The 23,572-nt window shown below is 36.4% G+C and overlaps 2 protein-coding genes across 1 annotated transcript in view; both read left to right on the top strand.

The window, feature by feature from the left end:
* Positions 1-23,572, top strand: part of LOC122115690 (cytochrome P450 2C25-like) — a 451,891-nt gene that overhangs the window by 223,503 nt on the left and 204,816 nt on the right.
* The window catches only part of LOC122115698 (cytochrome P450 2C5-like), a 34,362-nt gene continuing 18,211 nt past the window's right edge, over positions 7,422-23,572 (top strand). Inside the window, exons 1-5 of the mRNA XM_042689117.1 lie at positions 7,422-7,627; positions 8,588-8,750; positions 8,937-9,086; positions 11,606-11,766; positions 13,393-13,569. Coding sequence (XP_042545051.1) covers positions 7,460-7,627; positions 8,588-8,750; positions 8,937-9,086; positions 11,606-11,766; positions 13,393-13,569 — 819 coding nt within the window. The 5' untranslated portion in view covers positions 7,422-7,459. The remainder of the gene's footprint in view (positions 7,628-8,587; positions 8,751-8,936; positions 9,087-11,605; positions 11,767-13,392; positions 13,570-23,572) is intronic.

Raw genomic sequence — 23,572 nt, 5'->3', positions numbered from 1 at the left:
AGTTGTTCCATTGTAACAATAAGATGTACAAGTCGTTATGTCGAAAAACGAACTTTACAACTTTGGTCAGGGATGGGGGGAAAAATGGGTGGGAGAGTGGGGAGGTGGGAAGGGGAAACAAAGGAGGAAACTACAATGCTTGATAAGAAATGTACTTATTATCTTGCCCATGTAATTGTAACTTCTCTGTACAGTATTTTCACAATAAAAAATTAAATTAAATAAGATGAAAAAAAAGAAAATTCAAATAAAAAAATGAAATAAAATGTGTGTTGGTCTTCTATCCCAAATTTTATTTGCTTTCATTTCAAATCAGAAATCATAAGTATAGAGGTGGAATACAATCTCTGAAGAGTTAAGGACCATTCCACTCTCCTTAGCACAATGTAGCTTCTCCCTTGTCTTCATTACACCAGAGAATACTTGCCCAATGAACAAGGAGGAAAGAAACATTCAACCCTATGGATTCCAAACAAACATTTAAAATTAAAAAGTGAAACACTTAAAACTTATGCAAGTTTAAATATAATTTTCAGAGAAGAATGGGGATTGGATGAGAGAAGGAGAGGTATAGAAAGGAGACATGAAAAATAAAAAATAAAAAAGCTTAAAATATTATATAGGTATAAAGAGGTAATATTGCTACTAAGGAATTTAAGTCTAAGAGGTTTTGAATTGAGTAATAAATTTCTGGATTAAGTGTGTACACAATAGGGGATTAAGGTCTAATAATTGACGACGGGTATATCTGAGGACATCTGCTTCCATTCTGTTAAAATAATTGGTATGTCTAGTTTCATCCACATGTCCCAGTAGTTCCTCAATACTCCCCAAAGTGTTCTGGGAAACATTGGTGGAATATAACATTTTCATTTCTTGGCTATCTCTTAATCGAATTCTTATGACTTATTTTTTTTAAAACCACACAACTATCAAAAATTTATCATTATTTTTTCTTTGTTAATACTTACTGTTTTCACTTATGACCCAGTCATACCACTTCTAGGCATCTATCCTGAACAACAGGAACCAGTATACAAGAACACATGCACCTTCATGTTTATTGCAGCACTGTTCACAATAACTAGTATATGGAAACAACCCAGATGTCCCACCACAGATGAATAGATCCAAAAATTGTGGTACCTATACACAATGGAATATTATGCAGCCATTAGAAATGACAAAATAATGGCATTTGCAGGGAAATGGATGGAGCTAGAAGAAATCATGTTGAGCGAGGTAAGCCAAGAGCAAAGAGACAAATGGTACATGGTCTCCCTGATAAGTGGATGTTAAATCCAAAATGTTAGGTGATAGGACAAAATTAACAGGACTTAAGAAACAAAGGACTTCCACTCATCTGGTCAAATCACTACTAAATAACCTCATGCTGCTGATCACATGTATGGTATATGTATGTACACCAGAGGGGAACCAGGAAGATGACACAGAACTAGAGGGAATCAGGGAAAAACATACAACAGCGGGACCCATCAGCTGCACTGGACATTGACCAAAATGAACTAAGCAACTTAATGGCAGCAATGGGAAGGAGGGAACAAGTGGGAAAGAGGGAACAGCAGCTGATGCCATGCAAAACAAAAGAAATGTACATACCACCCAATGTGGAAGAAATACTGTATCGCAAAGCTCATAGAACTCATAAATGTTATAGACTGTGATAGACAATTTGCTCCAAGAAAGTTAGAATGTGTTTGTGACTTTAACTGAGCAACACTATCCCACAATACTGTGAAATTTGGGAAATTATGTAACCACTTAATCACAATAAAAAATTTGAAAAAAATAATAAAAAAATAAAAAGGATTAGATTGGATTAGAAATAAAAGAATTTATGGCTCTGTTTTGACATTACTGTGAATAAGTAGGAAAACTTGAAATATTATTTAGCCAACGTAGAGTCATATGTGAATTTATGCTTCCATATTTCTGGTTGTTATTCTTCACGTTTTGAGTCTTCTTCTTTCTCCCCAACAAGACAAAAATCCTAGAAAGAATCTCCTTTTCTATTATTTTTCTACCTTCCACATATTGTTTTACATTCAATCTAAATGGTGATGGCAAGAACCTAAAGTGTATGTCTAAAAGATGACAGCAATTCTTGTCCTTGCCTTAAATCTTAAAATACTAAATGCAAAGTAAATTCTCACTACAATTCCTCCTCTATCCTAAAGGAAACAACTTTGTCAGACAATTTTCAGTTAACACTAGTGTCTATGTGGATATATGCATCTGCACACATGAGAACACAGACATCGATCCATATAATATACATATTTTTATAGATATGGTTTTATAAATATAATTCTTTACATAATTCATTAAAAAATCATAGTGCATGAACTTTACCCAACATGCTATTTTGCCACTAAACTATATGGCAGAAAAACCTTCAAGATTATAAAAATATCAGATATGATTTTTTTTGCCAGTACTGGGGCTTGAACTCTGGGCCTGGGCACTGTCTTTTGACCTTTTTGGTTGAAGGCAAGCACTCAACCAGTTGAGAAATAGTGCTTGTTTGAGTAGCTTATTAGAGATAGGAGTCTCACAGACCTTCTTGCGTGGGATGGCCTCAAACCATGATGCTCAGATCTCAGCCTCCTGAGTAGCTAGGATTACAGGTGTGAACCACCAGCACCTGGCAAAATATAATGATTATTAATAGTTAAGTTATTTTCAACTGATATATTAAAAAGTTATTTAAACTTATGCTATTTTTGAGATGTTTTGAAGTATATATATACTATATGAAGTTTATATAAGATTAAACATATTTGTAGCCTTAAATATTTATAATTTCTTTGTGGTAAACCATTCTCAGTCATTTCTTCTATCTTTAGAAAATAGACACTCTATTATCATAACCAAGTTCTACTGTGTATTAGACATTATGGGTTTTTATCTGTATGCTTTTTTATGTACTGGTCCAAGGGCTTGAACTCAGGGTCTGGGTGTTGTCCCTGAGATTTTTTTAAACTCAAGGCTAGTGCTGTACCACTTGAGGCATAACTCCACTTCTGGCTTTTTGGTAGCTAATTGGGTTAAGAGTATATGGTTCAAGCCCCTGGACTGGCATACACACAAAAAGAAAAAGAAAAAAGAAGAGATAACATGATAATGGGTGACATTGCTCACAATTTTCATATAAATACATTCTATATACACTCTATATACTCACACTTAATTCTTGACAAAACTGCTATGAAAGTGAATGCTGTGGAAAAGTAGTTTTGATCTGATCAATAGTAATGAGTGAGGCCATACTGCAGGCAAAGTAGATCCATAGACTGTAGAAGTAAAAGATCCAAGGGACATGCAGTTAGCACTGAAGCTTGAGCACATTCCATGCATGGACTCCTCTAACTCAGAGGAAAAAACAGCAAGAGAATCAGCTGACAATAGACAATGCACATTTTGGAACCCCTGCCAAGTTAACATGATACACACACATACATATATATGTGTGTGTATTATTAATCTCACAGGAAGAATAATATTACGTCATTTAAAAAGAAGTGCTTGGGCCTGGAAAAGAATTCATATTGAGTGAGTTAAATCAGCCTGAGAGAGACAAAGAGTGCATGCTTTCTCTTATATATGGAAGCTACAAGGTACACTTAAAATATAAACATATATTAAAGTTCTCATAGGAATATACACATATAGACACAATCAAACTGAATAAATGATGGTTTCCATGTGTAACTCTTTTAAACATTTAACAGACTGTTCAATGATGTGAATGCTAGGAAGCTGAAACATGTCTTGTATGAGCCAGGGATTTAATGGGAGGAGAGAGGAATGGCAAGTGAATGCTGCCCTGTTACTAACTGACAGTAGAACCAGGAAACTGAAGGAGAATCATGGGAGTTGGATAGATGGGTGAGAGAGAACGAGGAAGGGGTAACTGATCAAATGCATCACACACATAAATGGATGGGTTACATGAAAACTCCTTTTGAAAACTATAAGAAGATAATAAAAAATGATTACAACTATTGCCAATAAAATCAAAGAGGCCATGAATAAATTAATGAGGCCAAAGAGAATAAAATAAACAGCTGGATAACATAAAGAAGACAATTTATGATCTAAAGTGTGACATGAGGAAATGGTGCAGTGGCTCAACTGGTAGAGTGCTTGTTTTGAGGAAAAGAAGCTTGGGGACAGTGCCCAGGCCCAGAGTCCAGTCCCTAGGACCAGCAAAATATAAATTAATTAATTAAAATTAATGACTCAAGAGACGTAACTTTGTAATTGATTGTCAAAAATTAAGAGCACAATAAATCAAATAAGAGAAAATACTTGGTTGAAAGCCCTACCAATAGGCAGGATCAAGTGAAAGAGAGAACATCAAGAATTGAAGACAAGAGAGATGAATTCACATATTCAGTGACAAGACAGAAGAAAAGCCAGAGATACCAACATAATAGAAACAATTAGAAAATAGTTCTGGGCATTGTTAATACTTCCAACAAGAGGGTTAGAGGTCTAAAGATGCAATTACAAGATAAGTCAAATGGTACTGGCAAAATTGACAATTCTAGCTGCACACTAAACATGCCTCTTCCACAAACCTTAAACCTAGGGTGGGGATTTGGGGAAGTAGTGACTACTTTGAGGTGTAAAGCTGATCTCTCTACAGAAAGTGTGTCATTGCTTGTCTTCTATCAAGGGTTATAATAAAGGGCAATCTGCTGAGACTGAATTTGTTGCAGGCTTGAAAACAAATAGTCTTAGCTCAGGGAATCTTGGGATAGCTTGCAACAGTGTTTGAGTGAAATATGAACAGAAGAGTTGGTGGTTGCCAGAGAGAAGTACTGACATGGAACCCACAGTGAAGTTTCAGAGGCTCAAGCAGTGAAGGATGCAGTGGCCAGGAAGCCTTAAAGTTACTGTGGAGCCCAAGTGCTAAGCCCTTGGCTGGCACAGTAAGTACCGAGGGAGAAGAAATTCAGAGGGCTGAGTAGAGTTGTCTTATCTTCCAGTCTTCTGATGCACATATAATAATCAAGTTTTTGTGATAACCAATGGAAGAGTAGAAAACTGATAGATGAATAAAGCCAAGACAAGATTTTCACAAATAGAGGAAAGTGATTCTTGGCAATCTACCAAGTCATTTGGTTGCATTCTTTACCTTGTTGCCATGTGCTCATTCTTTAGGGAAAAAAACTTAAAAAAAATTCAGAATACTTGGTCTCAAAGATTGTTTCTATCATTGTAAGAGGAAAAGTTCATGTAGGATCCTCATTTTAGCAGAAAGAAGACCGAACACAGAAGAGACATCTATTTCTCAAGGTACAAAAAGATGCACCAAAACTACTGGGCTTATTTTATGCAAAATAAGGTGGTGTGATTCTTTTTTCATTTAGAATTATGTGGGTCAAGCAGCAGCTTCTTCATTCTACATAATGTGCTTATCAGGATCTGGGGTCACTCAAATTTTAAAGGTTATAAATATGGACTTTTCTCACCTCTCTATTAATTATTAACTAAATGTGTGTTTATTGGAATGTCATTAAGAACAAAATCAAGTATTGAGCCATAGTACACAGTTACCAAATAATTTGCAAACACAGTTGAACTGAATGTCTTCCATTAGAAGATGCAGGAAATGTGTGTGTTCAGCCTCAGCTCTACCAACTGGTGTTTGTGTCTTTCACCAATGTCCTCAATATCTAAGACTCAAGTTTCTAAGCCCTAAAATGGAATAATTTTCCCATAGGTAAAGAAAAGTGGGAGAATGAAAATGGTTTTGATGGCCACATAAGATCTTAGAATGCCCACATACTGGGCTGATAAAGTGGTAGGCAACTAGATTTTAACAAGTCTTAATTTTCCATACAAAGAAAGATAAGAGGCAAACTATACCATCTTACCTCCAATTTGGGAGACAATTGCCACTTAGGAGGCAAAGATTCAGAAGACTGCAATTTGAAGCCAACTGGAGCAAATAGCAAAACCCTGCTTCAACAAAAAGTCCAGGCATGGTGGTGTATGACCCTAGTTTTAGATTTGGTGTAGGGATAGGTAGGAAGATTAAAATCCTGGATACTTTTAGTAAAAATAAATGTAAGACTCTGTTTTAAAATAAATAACTAAAGCAAGGAAGGAGTTGTGTTTCAAGGGTTAAATCACCTTGCACTATTAAGTGCAAGGCCTGAGTTCGAACCCCAGTACCACCAAAATTAAAGTTTAAAACTATCTGCTGTAGTCAGTGTAGAACAAATATGACCCATGATGACCTATTATGTCTACATAACTAACTATTGCTCTCTATACTGTCCCTTCTTTACTGTGTATTTTTATTGGCATCAATGACTTGTACAAGAGGCTTTCATATTGGCATGTACATTTATGCCATCATTGTATCTTGTTTTACTTTCATTTCCTTAAAAAGAGACCCAAATCAGCAAAACAGCTTTTCTAGTTTTAAATGAAAAGTAGAAAAGCCATCATTCCTCACACTTCGCCACTAAATCACATGATGAAGACTTTCCCCTGCATTATACTGAACATGTTTCAACTCTGCAGTGGCATGAAGAAAATTCCAGGACTGTTCTTCAGGAAGCTATGGTGGATTGCATGGCCATGAGATAATCTCCCTGAAACCCTAGTTCTTCTGCCTACAAGCCACGTAGCATTGAGAGTTCTCTTGTACTCCTGATTCCTTACCTCATAAGAAAAAGAAAAATATTAATGATCATAGTTTTCCATTTTTCTGTTATATAAATGATCAAGGACCTGAAACTTTTATTCAGTACTCAATATATATTTGGCTTTTCAAGATGTATGACTGATGCTAGTTATTTTATTTAGTTAGAAATAAAAATCAACAAGTCTACTATCATGTTGAAGAGTCCCAGCAGTGACAACACATCCCAAATATTTGTATAGAACAAAAAAACAAGTTCAATGCATGTTTCATAGAACATACAGAATATGTTCAAATCCATAACTTCCCAACTTGTCACTAATCTGAGAATCAAGAAATATATTCATTGTCTGATTTATGTAATTGTAATCCTCTGAACATTATTTTACAATTATGTAATAATTTTTTTAAATGCATGAAAGAAAAACCATTTTTGGAGTAATGTTCTTATATATCAAGTCATTGACTTCAGTTGTTTCTAATAATGGCTGTACATGGAAAGCATGTAGGTTTGTTTTTTAAGAAGCAATATTTGGTCACCAAAAAGTGCAACTAAACCACAATTGTCCATGTGCCCTCTGGAAAGAGGGACATGTGTACAGATCATTCTACTTTTATCTCTATCATTGGGCCAAAGTCTAATCAGAAGAGATAGGAGAGACTGTCTACCCAATTCATTACTAAAGCACTAAAGATACAGGGCCTACAGTCTTGGGGAGCATTATATAAGGTCTGCAGCGCAAGCTCACAGTACTCTTAGAAGAAGAGAAGGCCTCAATGGGTCCAGTAGTTGTCCTGGTGCTGGTTCTCTCCTGTCTGCTTCTCTTTTCAATATGGAGACAGAATTCTGGGAGAAGAAAGCTCCCTCCTGGCCCCACTCCTTTCCCAATTATTGGAAACATACTGCAGGTTGATATTAAAGATATCACTAAATCTTTAACCAAGGTAAGTACTCTTCATGCTCTGACAAGAGATAAATAAAACCATATTTTGGATTAACTGCTGAAGGTGTATGATTATTATAAAGCAAAATCCTTGTGTAAAATATTATATGCTTGTGACTCCTTCTGTTGCTTTTTAAATCATGGAATGAAGTATTACCTGAGTGGGTTATTGTCCATTATAATCTCAGTCACAAAATTGCAAATGTTATAGATGGTTCACCCCATCATAGTTTAACAGTTGTGTTTATGATTGTTTGTTTCTGAAGGTAAGGAAAGGTTGTGATTGAATATTTAATCAAAAATGCTTATAGCATATTAGTCAATGATTTTTATACAGAATCATCATGAAAGTTAACTTTTCTGAGAAACTGTGTGTGATTGAAAGGGAATAAATATCTGCGAGGATGAAATAACATAAAGACATGAGACATTTAGGGGAATAATGATGGTATCAGAATCCACCTGGATTTTTTTGCATAAAATATCTGTTTAGGGAAAAGAATGCTGTTGTGTGAGAAATTGTTTTGGAAAGTGTTTCATGTACTGGGGCAGCCTCTATGGGGCCCATCCTCTGTTTCTAATGCCAATAGATCCCAACCTGCGCTTGCCTATACAAGAACCTGTGCAGACTTTCAGAAAGTGAAATTCTCTGTTTCTTTGTGAAGCATGACAAGCCTGCTGTGTGTTTTGATGTGAAGATGAATTTTTTTTTTTGTGAAGATGAATTATAATGGTGTATCAACTGCCTGGACCATTACAAGGCACAGTGTAGGTCATCTTTAAGTGACAGCTAGAACAAATGTACTTTATAACAAATGAACTTTGGAAATATTTGAAGTTTTGTTTGCCAAAATATAGAAGCATAAAAAATACAATGATGGTATCGGTTTTGCTCAGGCTCACTCTGAGGAGCAAATAGTGACTTCTTTTGCTACTATTTTTTTTTCTTTTCATTTTCCAGTTCTCAGAAGTCTATGGCCCTGTGTTCACTCTGTATTTGGGCATGAAGCCCACTGTGGTGTTGCATGGATATGAAGCAGTGAAGGAAGCTCTGATTGACCATGGGGAAGAGTTCTCTGGAAGAGGCAGGTTCCCATTGGCTGAAAGAGCTAACAGAGGCCTTGGTAAGTGTACATATTCATGTGTGTGTGTATTTATGTGTTGCACAGAGGATGTGTGGATAAGGAGGATGGAAAAAGAGGACTGAAGGAATTTTTAGTCAGTGCTTGGCCATCCCTGTACCTGCCATCTGTCGGCTTCCTTTTCCTGGCTTGACTTCTCCATCCATGTTTCTGCTTCCCTTCATTTAGGAATTGTTTTCAGCAATGGACACAGATGGAGAGAGATGAGGCGCTTCTCACTCATGACCTTGCGGAATTTTGGGATGGGGAAGAGGAGCATTGAAGAGCGTGTTCAAGAGGAAGCCCGCTGCCTCGTGGAGGAGTTGAGGAAAACCAATGGTGGGAGCTGCTTTAAATCACTTCTTTAGATAGGGATTTAAAAGGTCACATTCATTCCCTTGTGTCTCAGATAAGGATTCCTTTGTTTTCACATCAAAGATCATTAATAGAATTTTTCTTTTTTGTTTTATGCTGATACTGGGTTTGATTTCTGAGGATCACACTTCATAGCCAGCCCGGGCAGGAAAGTTCATGAAACTCTTTGTTTTGTCTTTTTTTTTTTTTTTGGTCCGGTCGTGGGGCCTTAACTCTGGGCCTGGGCGCTGTCCCTCAGCTCTTCAGCTCAAGGCTAGCACTCTACCACTTGAGCCACAGCACCACTTCCGGCTTTTTTCCTTTTTGTTTATGTGGTGCTGAGGAATCGAACCCAGGGCCTCAGGCATGCAAGGCAAGCGCTCTACCACTGAGCCACCTTCCCAGCCCTCCTGGGTTTGATTTCTGAGCTTTAAACTCTTGCTCAGCTCATGGCCGGTGCTCTACCATTTGAGCTACACCTCCAGTTCAAGCTTTTAGCTGGTGAATTACTATAGGTTTCATTGATTTGCATGGAATTGGCCACCTGGGCTGGGTCCTAACCCAATTCTCAGATTTCAGCAGCTTCCACCAACCGCACCAGTGTCTGGCTAAATAGTTGTTTAGAGTTTCTTTTCTGAAGGCTTAAGGAACAATGCTTCCCTCTTAGCATAATTCAGGGTACTTAGTGTAGTAATTACCTGAGGGTGCTTGCTATCAACCCTCAGAGACCCCCACATAGATGCAACTATATGGTATGCTTATTTCCATAGACATTTCAGTGGTTTCTTAGTACCCATGTTTATAATTTTGGATTGTCATGTTGTGGTGTAAGCTACTGTTTTATTTCTGCTATTGTCTTTTAATATAATTCACAGCAAAAATTATTTCTTAGCAAACATAGTACAATTGCTACAGGTCAACATTATTTCTTCTTACCCAGTACTTTAGTTTTAATTTACATATTTTGAGTAAGTATGTGCTCTATCATGAATCTGCAGAATATGCAAATATAACACATGATTCATTTAGATTTTTAATCTAGTCTTCTCTTACTATATTCTAGCTCAGTTTTCAGATTTTCCTATCACTTTTCTCCATGTTTATTGGATTTCATCTTAAAATTTTTATGGCAATTACTCCCATAACCAAGTCCACTCACCTATTAACTGTTAGTCACAATGGGTACAATTGTCCACTTGGATTCTAAATGACCTGGCTTTTTAAATACATTCTTCCAAATAAAATGAATAATTGAAAATCAGATTTAACCTAGAATGACACACACACATGCAGTCATGGAAGTGGAAAAGCTCAACAACTTCCCAAATATCACCCCCTTCATAGTAAAATAAAACTTTTTCTGAGACCTTATACTCATTTTAATTGTTAAGTAGCCTACATAAATGCAACCAACTAAATGAATATTCTATAATCCTAACAACCTACACCAAATTTCAATGCTTTTACTTCATGATATTTAGGGTGAAGTAAACTCAGTAGCAATTTACATATTCATTATTTTCCCATAGCAATTTCACTGTACAGAAAATAAAAATATAATCCTTTTAAAAATCTGTCAAGATAAGTCGTTATGTCAAAAACAAACTTTACAACTTTGGTGGGGGGAGGGAGGGAGGGAGGATTAGGGGTGGAGGGAGGATGGGAAGGGATGGGAAGGGGAAACACAGGAGGATGCTACAATGCTTGATAAGAAAAATGTACTCATTATCTTGCCCATGTAATTGTAACCCCTCTGTACAGTATTTTCACAATGAAAAAAATAAAATTCATATGTCAAAAGATAGAATCTCAGAGATAGACAAATTAAAAAAATACATAACATATTGTTCATCCCCAAATTCCAATAGTTCAGCCCAGTCCATAAATAAAATTTACTGTTTGATTAGATTTACCATCTATTGATTTCCAAGGAAGGAAGATTCTCTTTTAAATATTGAAATGAAAAATGAAAAAAACAGAAAAGTAATTTTATCTTTTGGTTTGCCTTACTGGAGATTAAATAAAAGGTTTATTACTTTTTTTTCTCATACACCATGAATGCATTTTGATTTTTGCTTTGGTTCCTTCTAGTATTTGAACTGTGGTACAATTCTCTTTAGTTTCTCTCCATTGATTATTCAAAAAAGCTACAGTATTTGACATTCCCTTCCTTTCTTTCTTAGTGTTGTGTAGTCTACAGTCTTTGGAAACATATGTATTACTAGTCTGAATGGTTGACTATTAGGTATATTTCTTCAAAATAGCATACATCTGGGAATGAAGACTAAGCCTATAGGTAAAAGCAATTAGTATGAACTGACATTGTTTTACTAGTTCGTTTGGACCGGCAATTCAAGCTTCAGGTAAAGTGACATTCCAGTTTAATGCAAAGGGGATATTTGGCTGGTAGGGCAATTTATAAGTAAAACATTATAAAAATTGGTAGAAATGACAAGGGCTGAGAATTTCATATGTATATTTCAATTTTGTTTCCAATTGTTCAGGTACACCCTGTGACCCCACCTTCATCCTGGGCTGTGCTCCCTGCAATGTCATCTGCTCCATTGTTTTCCAGAATCGTTTTGATTATCAAGACCAGAACTTCCTTAACTTGATGGAGAAATTCAATGAGAATGTCAAGATTCTGAGCTCACCATGGATACAGGTGAAGCCAAGATCTTTTCTTCCTAAGAAAATACTTGTCTGTTTTTTTTCAACAGAACCAAATTAAATAGAGTAAGTAGTAAGGTGAATACCTGGACATGACAATCCTAACTAGGGAATGGTAGAGTGCCATTCAGGAAGCTACTGCCTATGGCAACGTGTTCTAGCATTTTCCCTATTCTATTTTGGTAGTAGCTTCAAAGTTTCTGGTTTTATATTAAAATCCTTGATCAACTTTGAATTCATAGCACTACAGGGCAAGAAACAGAGATCTAATTCATTTTCTGAAGTTCCAAAATGGAACAATGAAGCTTTTTTGGAAGTGGTTTGGGAAGCAAGGAAGGGAGAGTAGCAGAGGAGGTGAGTCTCATCTAGATATATTGTATAGCTGGGCCCTGTTGGCTCATGCCTAAAATGCTAATGACTCAGGAGACTCAGAACTGGAAGATCAAGGATTGAAGTCTGACAGAATCCATCTCCCAAACAGTTAGGAAAAAAACAGGGCAGCACGTATGGATAAAATAGTAGAGCGCCAGCCATGAGCAAGAAAGCCAAGCAAGAGCCTGAGGCCCTGAGTTCAAAACCCAGTCTGGCACCAAAAAGAAAGATACTTTTCATTTATATATGGACATGTCATAATGAAAGCCTCTGACAGCTAACTGATGCTAATAGAAATGGAAGAAAAATAATATAATCATTTGAGAAATATGTCTTAACCTATATTTTATACCCACTTAAAAAGTGCAAATATAGGATTGACTCAAACTAATGAATTCAAGCAATTAATTTGATATTTACCATTAAATCCCAAAGGTATTTTCCTCTAAATTACTTTGTTCAGTTCCAGAAAGATGCCTACTGGATCAATGGATATCCAGGTCCTTAGTGAAAGCTTACATTTCCCACAGCTTTGTTTTCCAATCAGACATCTCATATTCATGCTATTACTGGGCAGTATGACTTTTCCTCAGAAAGAAAGCATATTTGGGACAATGGAAGCTACTAGGAATCACTGAGTAGTGTAGTCAGAGTATTTGCTGATTGTGCTTTGATCTGAGATGATGAGATAGACTGGTAGAAATGATAAAATTGAACTATAAAAAAATCCTCACAATGTCTTCCCTTGTACTAATTTGGTGTGTCCTAAACTCTATAAAAAAATAATAATTACGTGATCATGGAGAAGTCAGTTAGATGGTCTGGCATGAGGCTGAGTTTTAGGTCATCCTTGAATCTCTCTCACTTTTTATGTTTGGTTTCCCTTCAAGTGGGGCACCAGTGGCTTATGCCTGTCATCCTAGTTACTCAGGAGGCTGAGATCTGAGCGTTGCAGTTCAAAGACAGCTCAGGCAGGAACATTTGTGAGACTCTGATTTCCTCAGTAAACTACTCAAAAAAAGCCAGAAGTAGGACTGGAACTCAAGTGGTATAGTCCTAGCCTTGAGCACAGAGAGGCTTAAACACAGAGCCCAGGCCATGAGTTCAAGCCCCAGGACAGGCAAAGAAAAAAATTCCCTTCGAGATGGTAGCCATATAACATTTCTATTTATGGCCAAGTTTTATATAATATGTATAGTATGTATGTACAAATATATTTTATTTAATAAGTTATTGTTTTTACTTTTAGATATACAATCTTTTCCCTGATCTTATTGATTATATACCAGGGAGTCATAAAACAGCATTGAAAAATGTTACTTATATAAAAAATTATATTTTGAAGAAAATAAAAGACCATGAAGAATCACTGGATGTTAACAATCCAAGAGACTTGATTGATTGCTTCCTGATTAAAATGAAACAGGTAAAATGTTAAAATATCTGCACAGTTATTTAAATCCTTGAGAATTTTGTGAGTAATTGGTATTATGAGGAATGTTTAAACTATCAGACCAGCAGTCCTTGAAAAAAACAAGTATCAATTATGTAAATTAATCTACACTAATCATCTTAGGAAACTTAAAAATAATTTATTAAATAATTAGAATACATTTGCTTTTTTATTAAGTTTTTTATTGTGAAAATACTGTACAAAGGGGTTACAGTTCTATGAGCAAGGTAATGAGTACATTTCTTATCCAGCATTGTTGCCTCCTCCTTTGTTTTTCCCCTACCATCCCTTCCCTCCCACCTCCTCAACTACACTCCCCCACCCCCCACCTTCCTATAGCTCCCACCCCACCTAAATTGTAAAGTTCATTTTTCAACATAGTGTCTTGTACATCTCATTGTTGCAATGGATCAATCTGTATCCCTATTTAAACAATTTGTTTTTTCCCTTCCCCTCCCCAAATTATACCAATATCAAATACAGTAAAAACAGGTGTTATACCATGGGGGAAGGACATACAAAGCAACAAAAAAATCACGTGGTACCTTATAAATGCATTAGAAACAATAGCAAGGAAGAAAAAAACCACTTGCTTTGCATAAAAAATCATTTCTTTACACAAAAAATCTAATTACGGAAAAATAGAAGTCACAGGGCAGGTGGAATAGAAACAATTGCCATGCAAATTATTGTGTCATTATATAAAGATGTGTGCCACTATTATACATTGTATAGACTAGAAGACCTTATTAGTGTGGACTTCCTGCATGTTCTGTAAGATAGAATTGGGCTTGAAGAAATAATTCTGGAAAGATCCTTAATTGTTCATAGCTCATCATCCTTTAAAAGTTTTTTTTCAATACGGTATTTAAAATATATGTGTATAGGCTGGGTACAGTGGTAGAGTGCTTGCCTTGCATGCATGACGACCTGGGTTCGATTTATCAGCACCACATAAACAGAAAAAGCCAGAAGTGGCACTGTGTGGCTCAAGTGGTAGAGCGCTAGCCTTGAGCTGAAGAGCTGAGGGACAATGTCCAGGCCCAGAGTTCAGGCCCACAACCAACAATATATATCAGAATTATATTATTATACTTTACACATATTTATTAACAAATTAATTGTATAGTTGATTTTATTGTGATATTTTATAGATGCATATAATCTGTTTTAATCAAATTCACCTCTCCTATTATGTTTACTACCCCATCTTCTTTGTATATAAATTTCACTGGATTTCATTATAATTTATTCACATGAACATATAATTAATATATATGTAGCATATGTGTACAATAAACGCAGATAAGTATAGTTGATTCCTTATTCGTTACCATAGGGATTACTATAACAAAGGTATGAAAGTCTAGTGTGAAATTACAGCATTAGCTTCTGATTAAAATTTAATCCTCCCTCCCTCCAATTGCAGCCTATTTCAGTTGTTTTTGTCACAAATTACATCTTTAATTTATTGGGTACCCATAGCATTCCTCCATGATGACCGCCTCATTTATTATCTTAAAAAAATGTATATAAACTAAATATAAGTTGAGTATAAAAATAGTATTAACATTCATGTTTATCTATAGGGTCATATATAACAAGGATGTGTATTTCTTCATATGGCATGGATTTGTTGTTCAATATGTTTTAGTTTCTACTTAAAAGCTGACTACCCTTAGCACTTCTTGTATGATAGATCTATTCATGAGAGACTCATTTATCACTTTATCTTAGGAATATTAATTTTTTCCTGTAAGACAGGAGGAAATGAGATGAAATTAGTGTTTTAGTCCATGACATGGAATCATTTCCACCTCTTAGACGTTCATTAATTTTTCAACATTTATACAGCCTAGATTATAATAGGCTATGTGCCCTGCAACTGTTCAATCTCCAAATTCATTTCGACAGATGGAAGTTTTAGTATTGGTGTTTAAGCACACTATCCTAGAGTAATTTTACATTAAGATTTATGAGTAATTGTAATTTGGTGATCATATAAATGTATATAGAGTAGATATTACCAAAGTTTGTTTCACTTGACTAGTGTAGAAAGCACATGAAGTTGATATAGTCAAAGGAGATGACTCTTTTCCTAGCAAGTACAAATGTGGAAAAGTTCAGTTTATTTTAATTACATATTATTAGACACACTACAAGTCATCTGGAGATTATGAAAGCGTAATGGATTTAATGTCAGTCCAGGGCTAGCTAGAAAATGATGTATGTTGACCATTTAATGTTTTGCTCATTCAACATTGAAAACGGCAACCTTGTTGACAAGTTAACTTCACAACAGCTTCTCAGTCCTTGGCACTGGTTTATCCAACCTCCCTCCTTTATACCAATGAGAAGTTAATATGAACACTTCTAGTCTTCATGATTACTGTCTCTTCAGCTCATGCATTCCTAGTCATTCCTTCACAGGTTCCCTAGACCACCTGACTTGGTGCTTCCAATCTGCTGGCCAATCTCATTTTAAAGAACCCATTCTTGTTCCTTGTGACTCGTAGGTTTTGCTGCCTTTAGCATTTCCTCTTTTTTTGTATATATTTTTATTGAAAGATACTGTACAGAAGGGTTACAGTTACATGAGTAATGAGTACATTTCCTACATTTCCTATCGAGCATTGTTACTTCCTCCTTTGTTTTTTCCCTACAATCCCTTCCCTAACCACATCCCCAACTCCTTTCCCCCATCCCCCGCCCCCCCAAAGCTGTAAAGTTCATTTGGAACATAGTGTCTTGTACATCTCATTGTTACAATGGGTCAACCTGTATCCTTATTTTGGCATTTTGTTCTTTCTCTTTCCCTCCTCAAATTAGAAAAATGAATATATAAGATGCAGGGCACCAGTGAAAATGGGAACATACAAAGAAACAAAAAAATCACATAGTACATTATAAATACATTAAAAACAACAGCAAGAAAGATAAAAAACCTCTTGTGTCTATATCTTGGGGTTCATTTCACTTACCATCAACTTATATGGGCATATGTACATAGCTTTTGACCTTTTCAGCTTGTTCTAAACATATGCTAGTTACTGCAAATAAGGGAAACCATGGGACCTATGTTTCTTTGGGCCTGGCTTACTTCACTTAATAGAATTTTTTCCAAGTCTTTCCATTTCCTAACAAATGGAGAGGTGTCATTCTTTCTTATGGAAACATAGAACTCCATTAGATAGATAGATAGATAGATAGATAGATAGATAGAGAGAGAGAGAGAGAGAGAGACCACATTTTCTTAGCTATGGTAAATAACGCTGTGATAAACATAATTTTGCTTGTAGCTTTGGTATGACTTTGTTTGTGACCGTTTGGGTAAATGCCCCAAAGTGGATTGCTGGGTCATAGGGGAGCTCTATGTAGAGTCTTTTGAGAAACCTCCATACTGCTTTTCAAAGTGGCCAAAGAAGTTTACACTCCCACCAGCAATGCAGTAGGGTTCACTTTGGCCACATCCTCTCCAGCCTCTGTTATTATTGGATTTCTTGATTATAGCTATTCTAACTGGATGAGGTAGAATCTCAATGTTGTCTTGATTTGCATCTCTTTTATGGCTAGAGAAGTTGAGTATTTCTTCATTTGTCTATAGGCCATTCTTATTATATCGTCAGAGAAGTTTAAGTCTTTTAGCCCACTTATTAATCAGGCAGTTGTTTCATTGAGGAATTGTTGTTGGGGGATTTAATTTTTTGAGTTCTAAGTATATTTTAGATATGAGATCCTTTTCTGTTGTATGGCTAGTGAAAATCTTCTCCCAATCCATGGGCTTTCTATTGATCTTGCAAGCTATGTCCTTTGCCATGAAGAACTGCCATGCAGTTTAATGCAATCCCATTTGTGCAACTTTTCTTTGTTTGTTGTGTTTCTGGCTCTTTATTAAGAAAAGTTCAGCCTGTGAAAAGGAGCCCTAGAATTTCTCCTATTCCTCCCTTCAATGTTTTCAGGGTGTTTGCTTTAACCTCAAGGTCTTTGATCCATTTGGAGTTGATTCTGGTACAGGGTGATATATAAGGATCCAGCTTTAGCTTTCTACAGGTGTTTAACCAATTTTGCCAACATCATTTACTGAAGAAGCTGTCATTCTGTCATACTATTTTTTGGCTCCCTTATCGAAGATTAAGTGGCCATAGGTCTATGGGTTCTTTTCTGGGTCTTCAGTTCTATTCCAATGGTTTTCAGGTCTGTTCTTGTGCCATTACCAAGCTGTTTGATTACTATGGCTTTGTAGTAGAGCTTGAAATTTGGTATTGATATTCCTCCAGGACTGTTCTTTCTGATAAGGATTGTTTTTGCTATTCAGAATCTTTTATTGGTCCATATGAATTTTTGGGTTGCTTCTTCTATTTCATTGAAGAATGAGGTTGGATATTTATAGGTATCACATTGAATTTGTAGATAGCCCTTGGCAGTATTGCCATTTTCATGATGTTAATCCTCCCAATCCAGGACTATGGGAGGTTTTTCCACTTCCTTAGTTCTGATTTAATTTCCTTTTTCAGATTTTTAAAGTTGTCATTGTAGAGGTCCTTCACTTCTTTAATTAACTCCTAGGTAGTCGGGGGGGGGGGTGGGGGTAACTATTACAAAAAGAGTTACTTTCCTGATTTCAGCCATGCTCTTTTCATTGTTGGCATACAGAAAAGCCATTGTTGTTGTTTTTGGTTGGTTGTGGGACTTGAACTCTGGGCCTGAGGGCTGTCCCTCAGCTCCTCAGCTCAAGACGAGCACACTACCACTTGAGCCACGGTGCCACTTCTGGTTTTTTCTGCTTATATGGTGCTGAGGAATCGAACCCAGGGCCACATGCATTCAAGGCAAGTGTTCTACTACTGAGCCACCTTCCCAGCCCAAGCCACTGATTTTTGAGGGTTAATTTTATACCCTGCTAATTTGCCAAAATTTAAAATCAGCTCAAATAATTTGGGAGTGTAGTCCATAGGCTTCTTTAAATAAAAGATGATGTCATCTGCAAGGATCGAGAGTTTTATTCATCTTTTGTTATTTGGATCCCGTTTATGTTTGTATCTTGTCTTATTGCTCTAGCTAGGCATTCTAATACTAAACTGAAGAGAAATGGAGAAAGTGGACATCTTTGTCTTGTTCCTGAGTTTAGAGGAAATGCCTTTAGCTTTTTGTTATTAAGTATAATGCTGGCTGTATGTTTGTCATATTATATTGAGGAATGTTCCATGGATTCCTAGTTTTTCCAGAGCTTCCATCATAAAAGACGTTGGATCTTTTCAAATACTTTTTCTGCATCTATTGAGATAATCATGTGGTTCTTATCCTTCCTCTTGCTGATGTGATGAATTATATTAATTGATTTGTATATATTGAATGAGCTTTGCATCCCTGAAATGAATTCTGTTTGATAATGGTATATGAATTTTTTTATGAGTTGTTGAAGCCGATTGGCCAAGATTTTATTGAGAAGTTTTGCATTGATGTTCATCAAAGAAATGGGTCTACAGTTCTCTCTTTGATGAGTCCCTGCCTGGTTTGGGGATGAGTATTACTAAGGCTTCATAGAGAGTTTGGTAGTGAACTTTCACTTTCAATTTCATTGAAGATTTGGAGGAGTATTGGTGTGAGTTCTGCTTTGAAGGTCTTGTAAAATTCAGCTGTAAATCCATCCAGTCCTGGGCTTTTCTTGGGTGGGAGATCTCTTATTGCTATTTCTATTTTGATGCTTGATATGGGTCTGTTAAGTTGATTTAAATCATCTTGGTTTAGTTTGGACATGTCAATATTATTAGAAATTCGTCCATTTCTTCCAGATTCTCAAACTTATTATCCTAAATGTATTTGGTGACTAGATATTTAGAATTGTAATATTCCCCTCAAAGAGAGATCCCTTATTTAGTATGTAGCGACTTTCTTTATCTCTTGTTGCTAATTTTAATTTGAAGTCTATTTTATTTAGTATTAGGATTGCAACTTCCACCTGTCTATGGAGGCCATTTACTTGGTAGATTTTATACCAGCCTATCACTTTCAGAATATCTTTGTTTTTGTGGGCAAGTTGTGTCTCTTGAAGGCAGAAGATAGAAGGATCTTACTTTTTGATCCAATCTATGTCGCTTAATTGGAGACATAAGTCAATTAATATTGAGAGTTAGGACTGAGAGGTGTTTGGTAGTTCCTGCTGTGTTATCTACTTTCTTGGGGGCTGTGCCAACTGGATTCTTCCTATGATTCTTTTTTTTTTTTTTTAAATTTTATTTTATTTTATTTGAGAACATACTGTACAGAGGGGTTACAATTACATGGGCAGGATAATGCATACATTTCTAACCAAGCATTGCAGCCTCCTCCTTTGTTTACCCTTCACCTCCCTTCCCAGCCTCCCCCCTCCCTCCCACCCAATCATACCCCCACTCCCCCCCCCACCGACATTGTAAAGCTGGTTTTGACATGACATTTTGTACTTCTCATTGTTGCAACAGGTCCACCTGAATCCTTAAACGACTTGTTCCCATCTCCTCCACATGTTATACTGACATCAAATATAGTGAAAGCGGGGGTTACACTGTGGGGGAGGGACATACAAAGCAACAAAGAAATAATCTTATAAATGCATTAGAAACACATGCATGAAAGAAACAAAAACATTAAAATACATATTTGAGGTTTCGTTTTCCTAACATCACATTATCTGACTTTTTCCGCTTGACTCATACCTATACTAGATATTGCAAATAAGGGAAACCATGGGACCTATGTTTCTTTGGGCCTGGCTTACTTCACTTAATATTATTTTTTCCAAGTTTTTCCATTTCCTAACAAATGGGGAAATGTCATTCTTTCTGATGGAGGCATAGAATTCCATTGTGTATATATACCACATCTTCTTGATCCATTCATCTACTGAGGGGCATCTGGGTTGGTTCCATGTCTTAGCTATGGTAAATAATGCTGCAATAAACATAGTTGTGCTGGTAGCTTTAGTGTGGCCTTGTTTGTGATCATTTGGGTAAATGCCCAAAAGTGGGATTGCTGGGTCATTGGGGAGCTCTATGTGGAGTCTTTTGAGGAACCTCCATACTGCTTTCCAAAGTGGTTGAACAAGTTTACATTCCCACCAACAATGAAGTAAGGTTCCTTTCTGTCCACATCCCCTCCAGCATCTGTTGTTGTTAGAGTTCTTGATTTTTGCTGTTCTAACTGGAGTGAGGTGATATCTCAATGTTGCTTTGATTTGCATTTCTTTTATGGCTAGGGATGTTGAACATTTCTTCATGTGTCTATTGGCCATCCTTCTTTCTTCTTCAGAGAAGCTTCTCTTTAAGTCTTTCGCCCACTTACTTATTGGGCAGTTGTTTCTTTGAGGATTTGTTGTTGGGTGGTTTAATTTTTTTGAGTTCCAAGTATATTTTAGATATGAGACCCTTGTCCGTTGTATGGCTAGTGAAGATCTTCTCCCAGTCCGTGGGCTTTCTATTGATCTTGCTAGCTATGTCATTTGCCCTGCAGAAGCTCTGCAACCTTATACAATCCCATTTGTCCAACCTTTCTTTGATTTGTTGTGTTTCCGGGTCTCTATTCAGAAAATTTCGCCCTGAGCCAAGGAGACCCAGGATTTCTCCTATTCCATCCTATAATGTTTTCAGAGTGTCTGCTTTGAGTTCAAGGTCTTTGATCCATTTGGAGTTGATTCTGGTGCAGGGTGATATATAAGGATCTAGCTTTAGTTTTCTACATGTAGTTAACCAGTTTTGCCAGCACCATTTACTGAAGAGGCTGTCTGTCTTCCATTGTATTGTTTTAGCTCCCTTATCGAAGATTAGATGGCTATAGGTCTGTAGGTTCATTTCTGGGTTTTCAATTCTATTCCATTGGTCCTGAGGTCTGTTCTTATGCCAATACCAAGCTGTTTTGATTACTATAGCTTTATAGTAGAGTTTGAAATTTGGTATTGATATTCCTCCAGCAGTGTTCTTTCCGTTGAGGAGCGTTTTTGCTATTCGGGGTCTTTTATTGTTCCATATGAATTTTTGGATTGCCTCTTCTATTTCCTTGAAGAATGAGGGTGGAATTTTGATAGGTATTGCGTTGAATTTGTAGATAGCCTTGGGAAGTATTGCCATTTTCACGATGTTAATCTTTCCAATCCAGGAGCATGGGAGGTTTTGCCATTTTTTAAGTTCTGTGTTGATTTCCTTTTTCAAGATTTTAAAGTTTTCATCATAGAGGTCCTTCACTTCTTTAGTTAAGTTAATTCCTAGGTATTTTATTTTTTGTGGGGCTATTACAAATGGAGTTGCTTTCCTAATTTCAGCCACACTTTTCTCATTGTTGGCATACAGAAAAGCCATTGATTTTTGGGGGTTAATTGTATAACCTGCTACTTTGCCAAAGTTTTGAATCAGCTTGAGTAATTTGGGAGTGGAGTCTATGGGATTCTTTAAATATAAGATCATGTCATCTGCAAAGAGGGAGAGTTTTATTTCTTCTTTCCTTATTTTGATCCCCTTTATGTCTGTATCTTGTCTTATTGCTGTAGCTAGGCATTCTAATACTAGATTGAAGAGAAGTGGAGAGAGTGGGCATCCTTGTCTTGTTCCTGAGTTAAGAGGAAATGGCTTTAGTTTTTCACCATTGAGTATAATGCTGGCTGTAGGTTTGTCATATACAGCCTTTATTGTATTGAGGAATGTTCCATGGATTCCTAATTTTTCCAAAACCTTCATCATAAAGGGGTGTTGGATCTTGTCGAATGCTTTTTCTGTGTCTATTGAGATAACCATGTGGTTCTTATTCTTGCTCCTGTTGATGTGATGAATAATATTAATTGATTTGCGTATATTGAACCAGCTTTGCATCCCTGAAATGAATCCTGTTTGATCGTGGTGTATGATTTTTTGGATGAATTGTTGAAGTCGGTTGGCCAAAATTTTGTTGAGAAGTTTTGCATCAATGTTCATCAAAGAAATGGGTCTATAGTTCTCTTTCTTTGATGAGTCCCTGCCTGGTTTTGGGATGAGGGTTATGATGGCTTCATAGAATGTGTTCGGTAGTGAGCTTTCTCTTTCAATTTCATTGAAGAGTTGGAGGAGAATTGGTGTGAGCTCTGCTTTGAAGGCCTTGTAAAATTCCGCTGTAAAACCATCTGGTCCTGGACTTTTCTTAGCTGGGAGGTCTCTTATTGCTGTTTCTATTTCAATGCTTGATATGGGCCTGTTAAGATAGTTTACCTCATCTTGGTTTAGTTTTGGCATGTCAATATTTGCTAGGAAGAGGTCCATTTCTGTCAAGTTCTCAAACTTATTAGCATAAAGTTTTGAGAAGTATTCCCTTATAATGTTCTGAATGTTGTTTGTTTCCGTGGTGATGTTTCCATTCTCATCTCTGAGTTTATTAATTTGGGTGTGTTCTCTTCTTTTTCTGATAAGATTTGCTAAGGGTCTGTAAATTTTGTTAAGTTTTTTGAAGAACCAACTCTTTGTTTTGTTGATTCTTTCTATAGTTTTTTTGGATTCTAATTCATTTAATTCTGATTTAATTTTGATTATTTCTTTCCGTCTACTGGATTGGGGTTTATCTTGCTGCTCTTTTTCAAGGAGGTTTAGATGTGTCATTAAATTGTTAGTTTCAGATCTCTCCAATTTGTTGATGTAGGAGCTCAGAGCTATAAACTTGCCTCTGAGTACTGCCTTTGCTGTGTCCCAGAGGAGCTGGTATTTTGTGTGTTCATTTTTGTTGAATAGCATGAACATTTGAATTTCCTTTCTAATCTCTTCCATGACCCACTCATGATTCAGCAGTGTGTTGTTCAGCCTCCATGTAATACCGGACTTTCTTTGGTGGCTTTTGGTGTTGAGTTCTAATTTTATTCCCTTGTGGTCAGAGAGAATGCAAGGTATAACTTCAATGTTTCTGAATTTAGACAAGTTTGCTTTGTGGCCTAAAATGTGGTCTATTTTAGAAAACGTTCCATGTGCTGCTGAGAAAAACGTGTATT

Source organism: Dipodomys spectabilis, unplaced genomic scaffold (genome assembly GCF_019054845.1).
Source record: "Dipodomys spectabilis isolate Male_0828 unplaced genomic scaffold, ASM1905484v1 ptg000125l, whole genome shotgun sequence".
NCBI classification, from domain to species: Eukaryota; Metazoa; Chordata; class Mammalia; order Rodentia; family Heteromyidae; genus Dipodomys; species Dipodomys spectabilis.
Note: the sequence above shows the minus strand (reverse complement) of the source record. Positions and strands in the feature narration are given on the sequence as shown.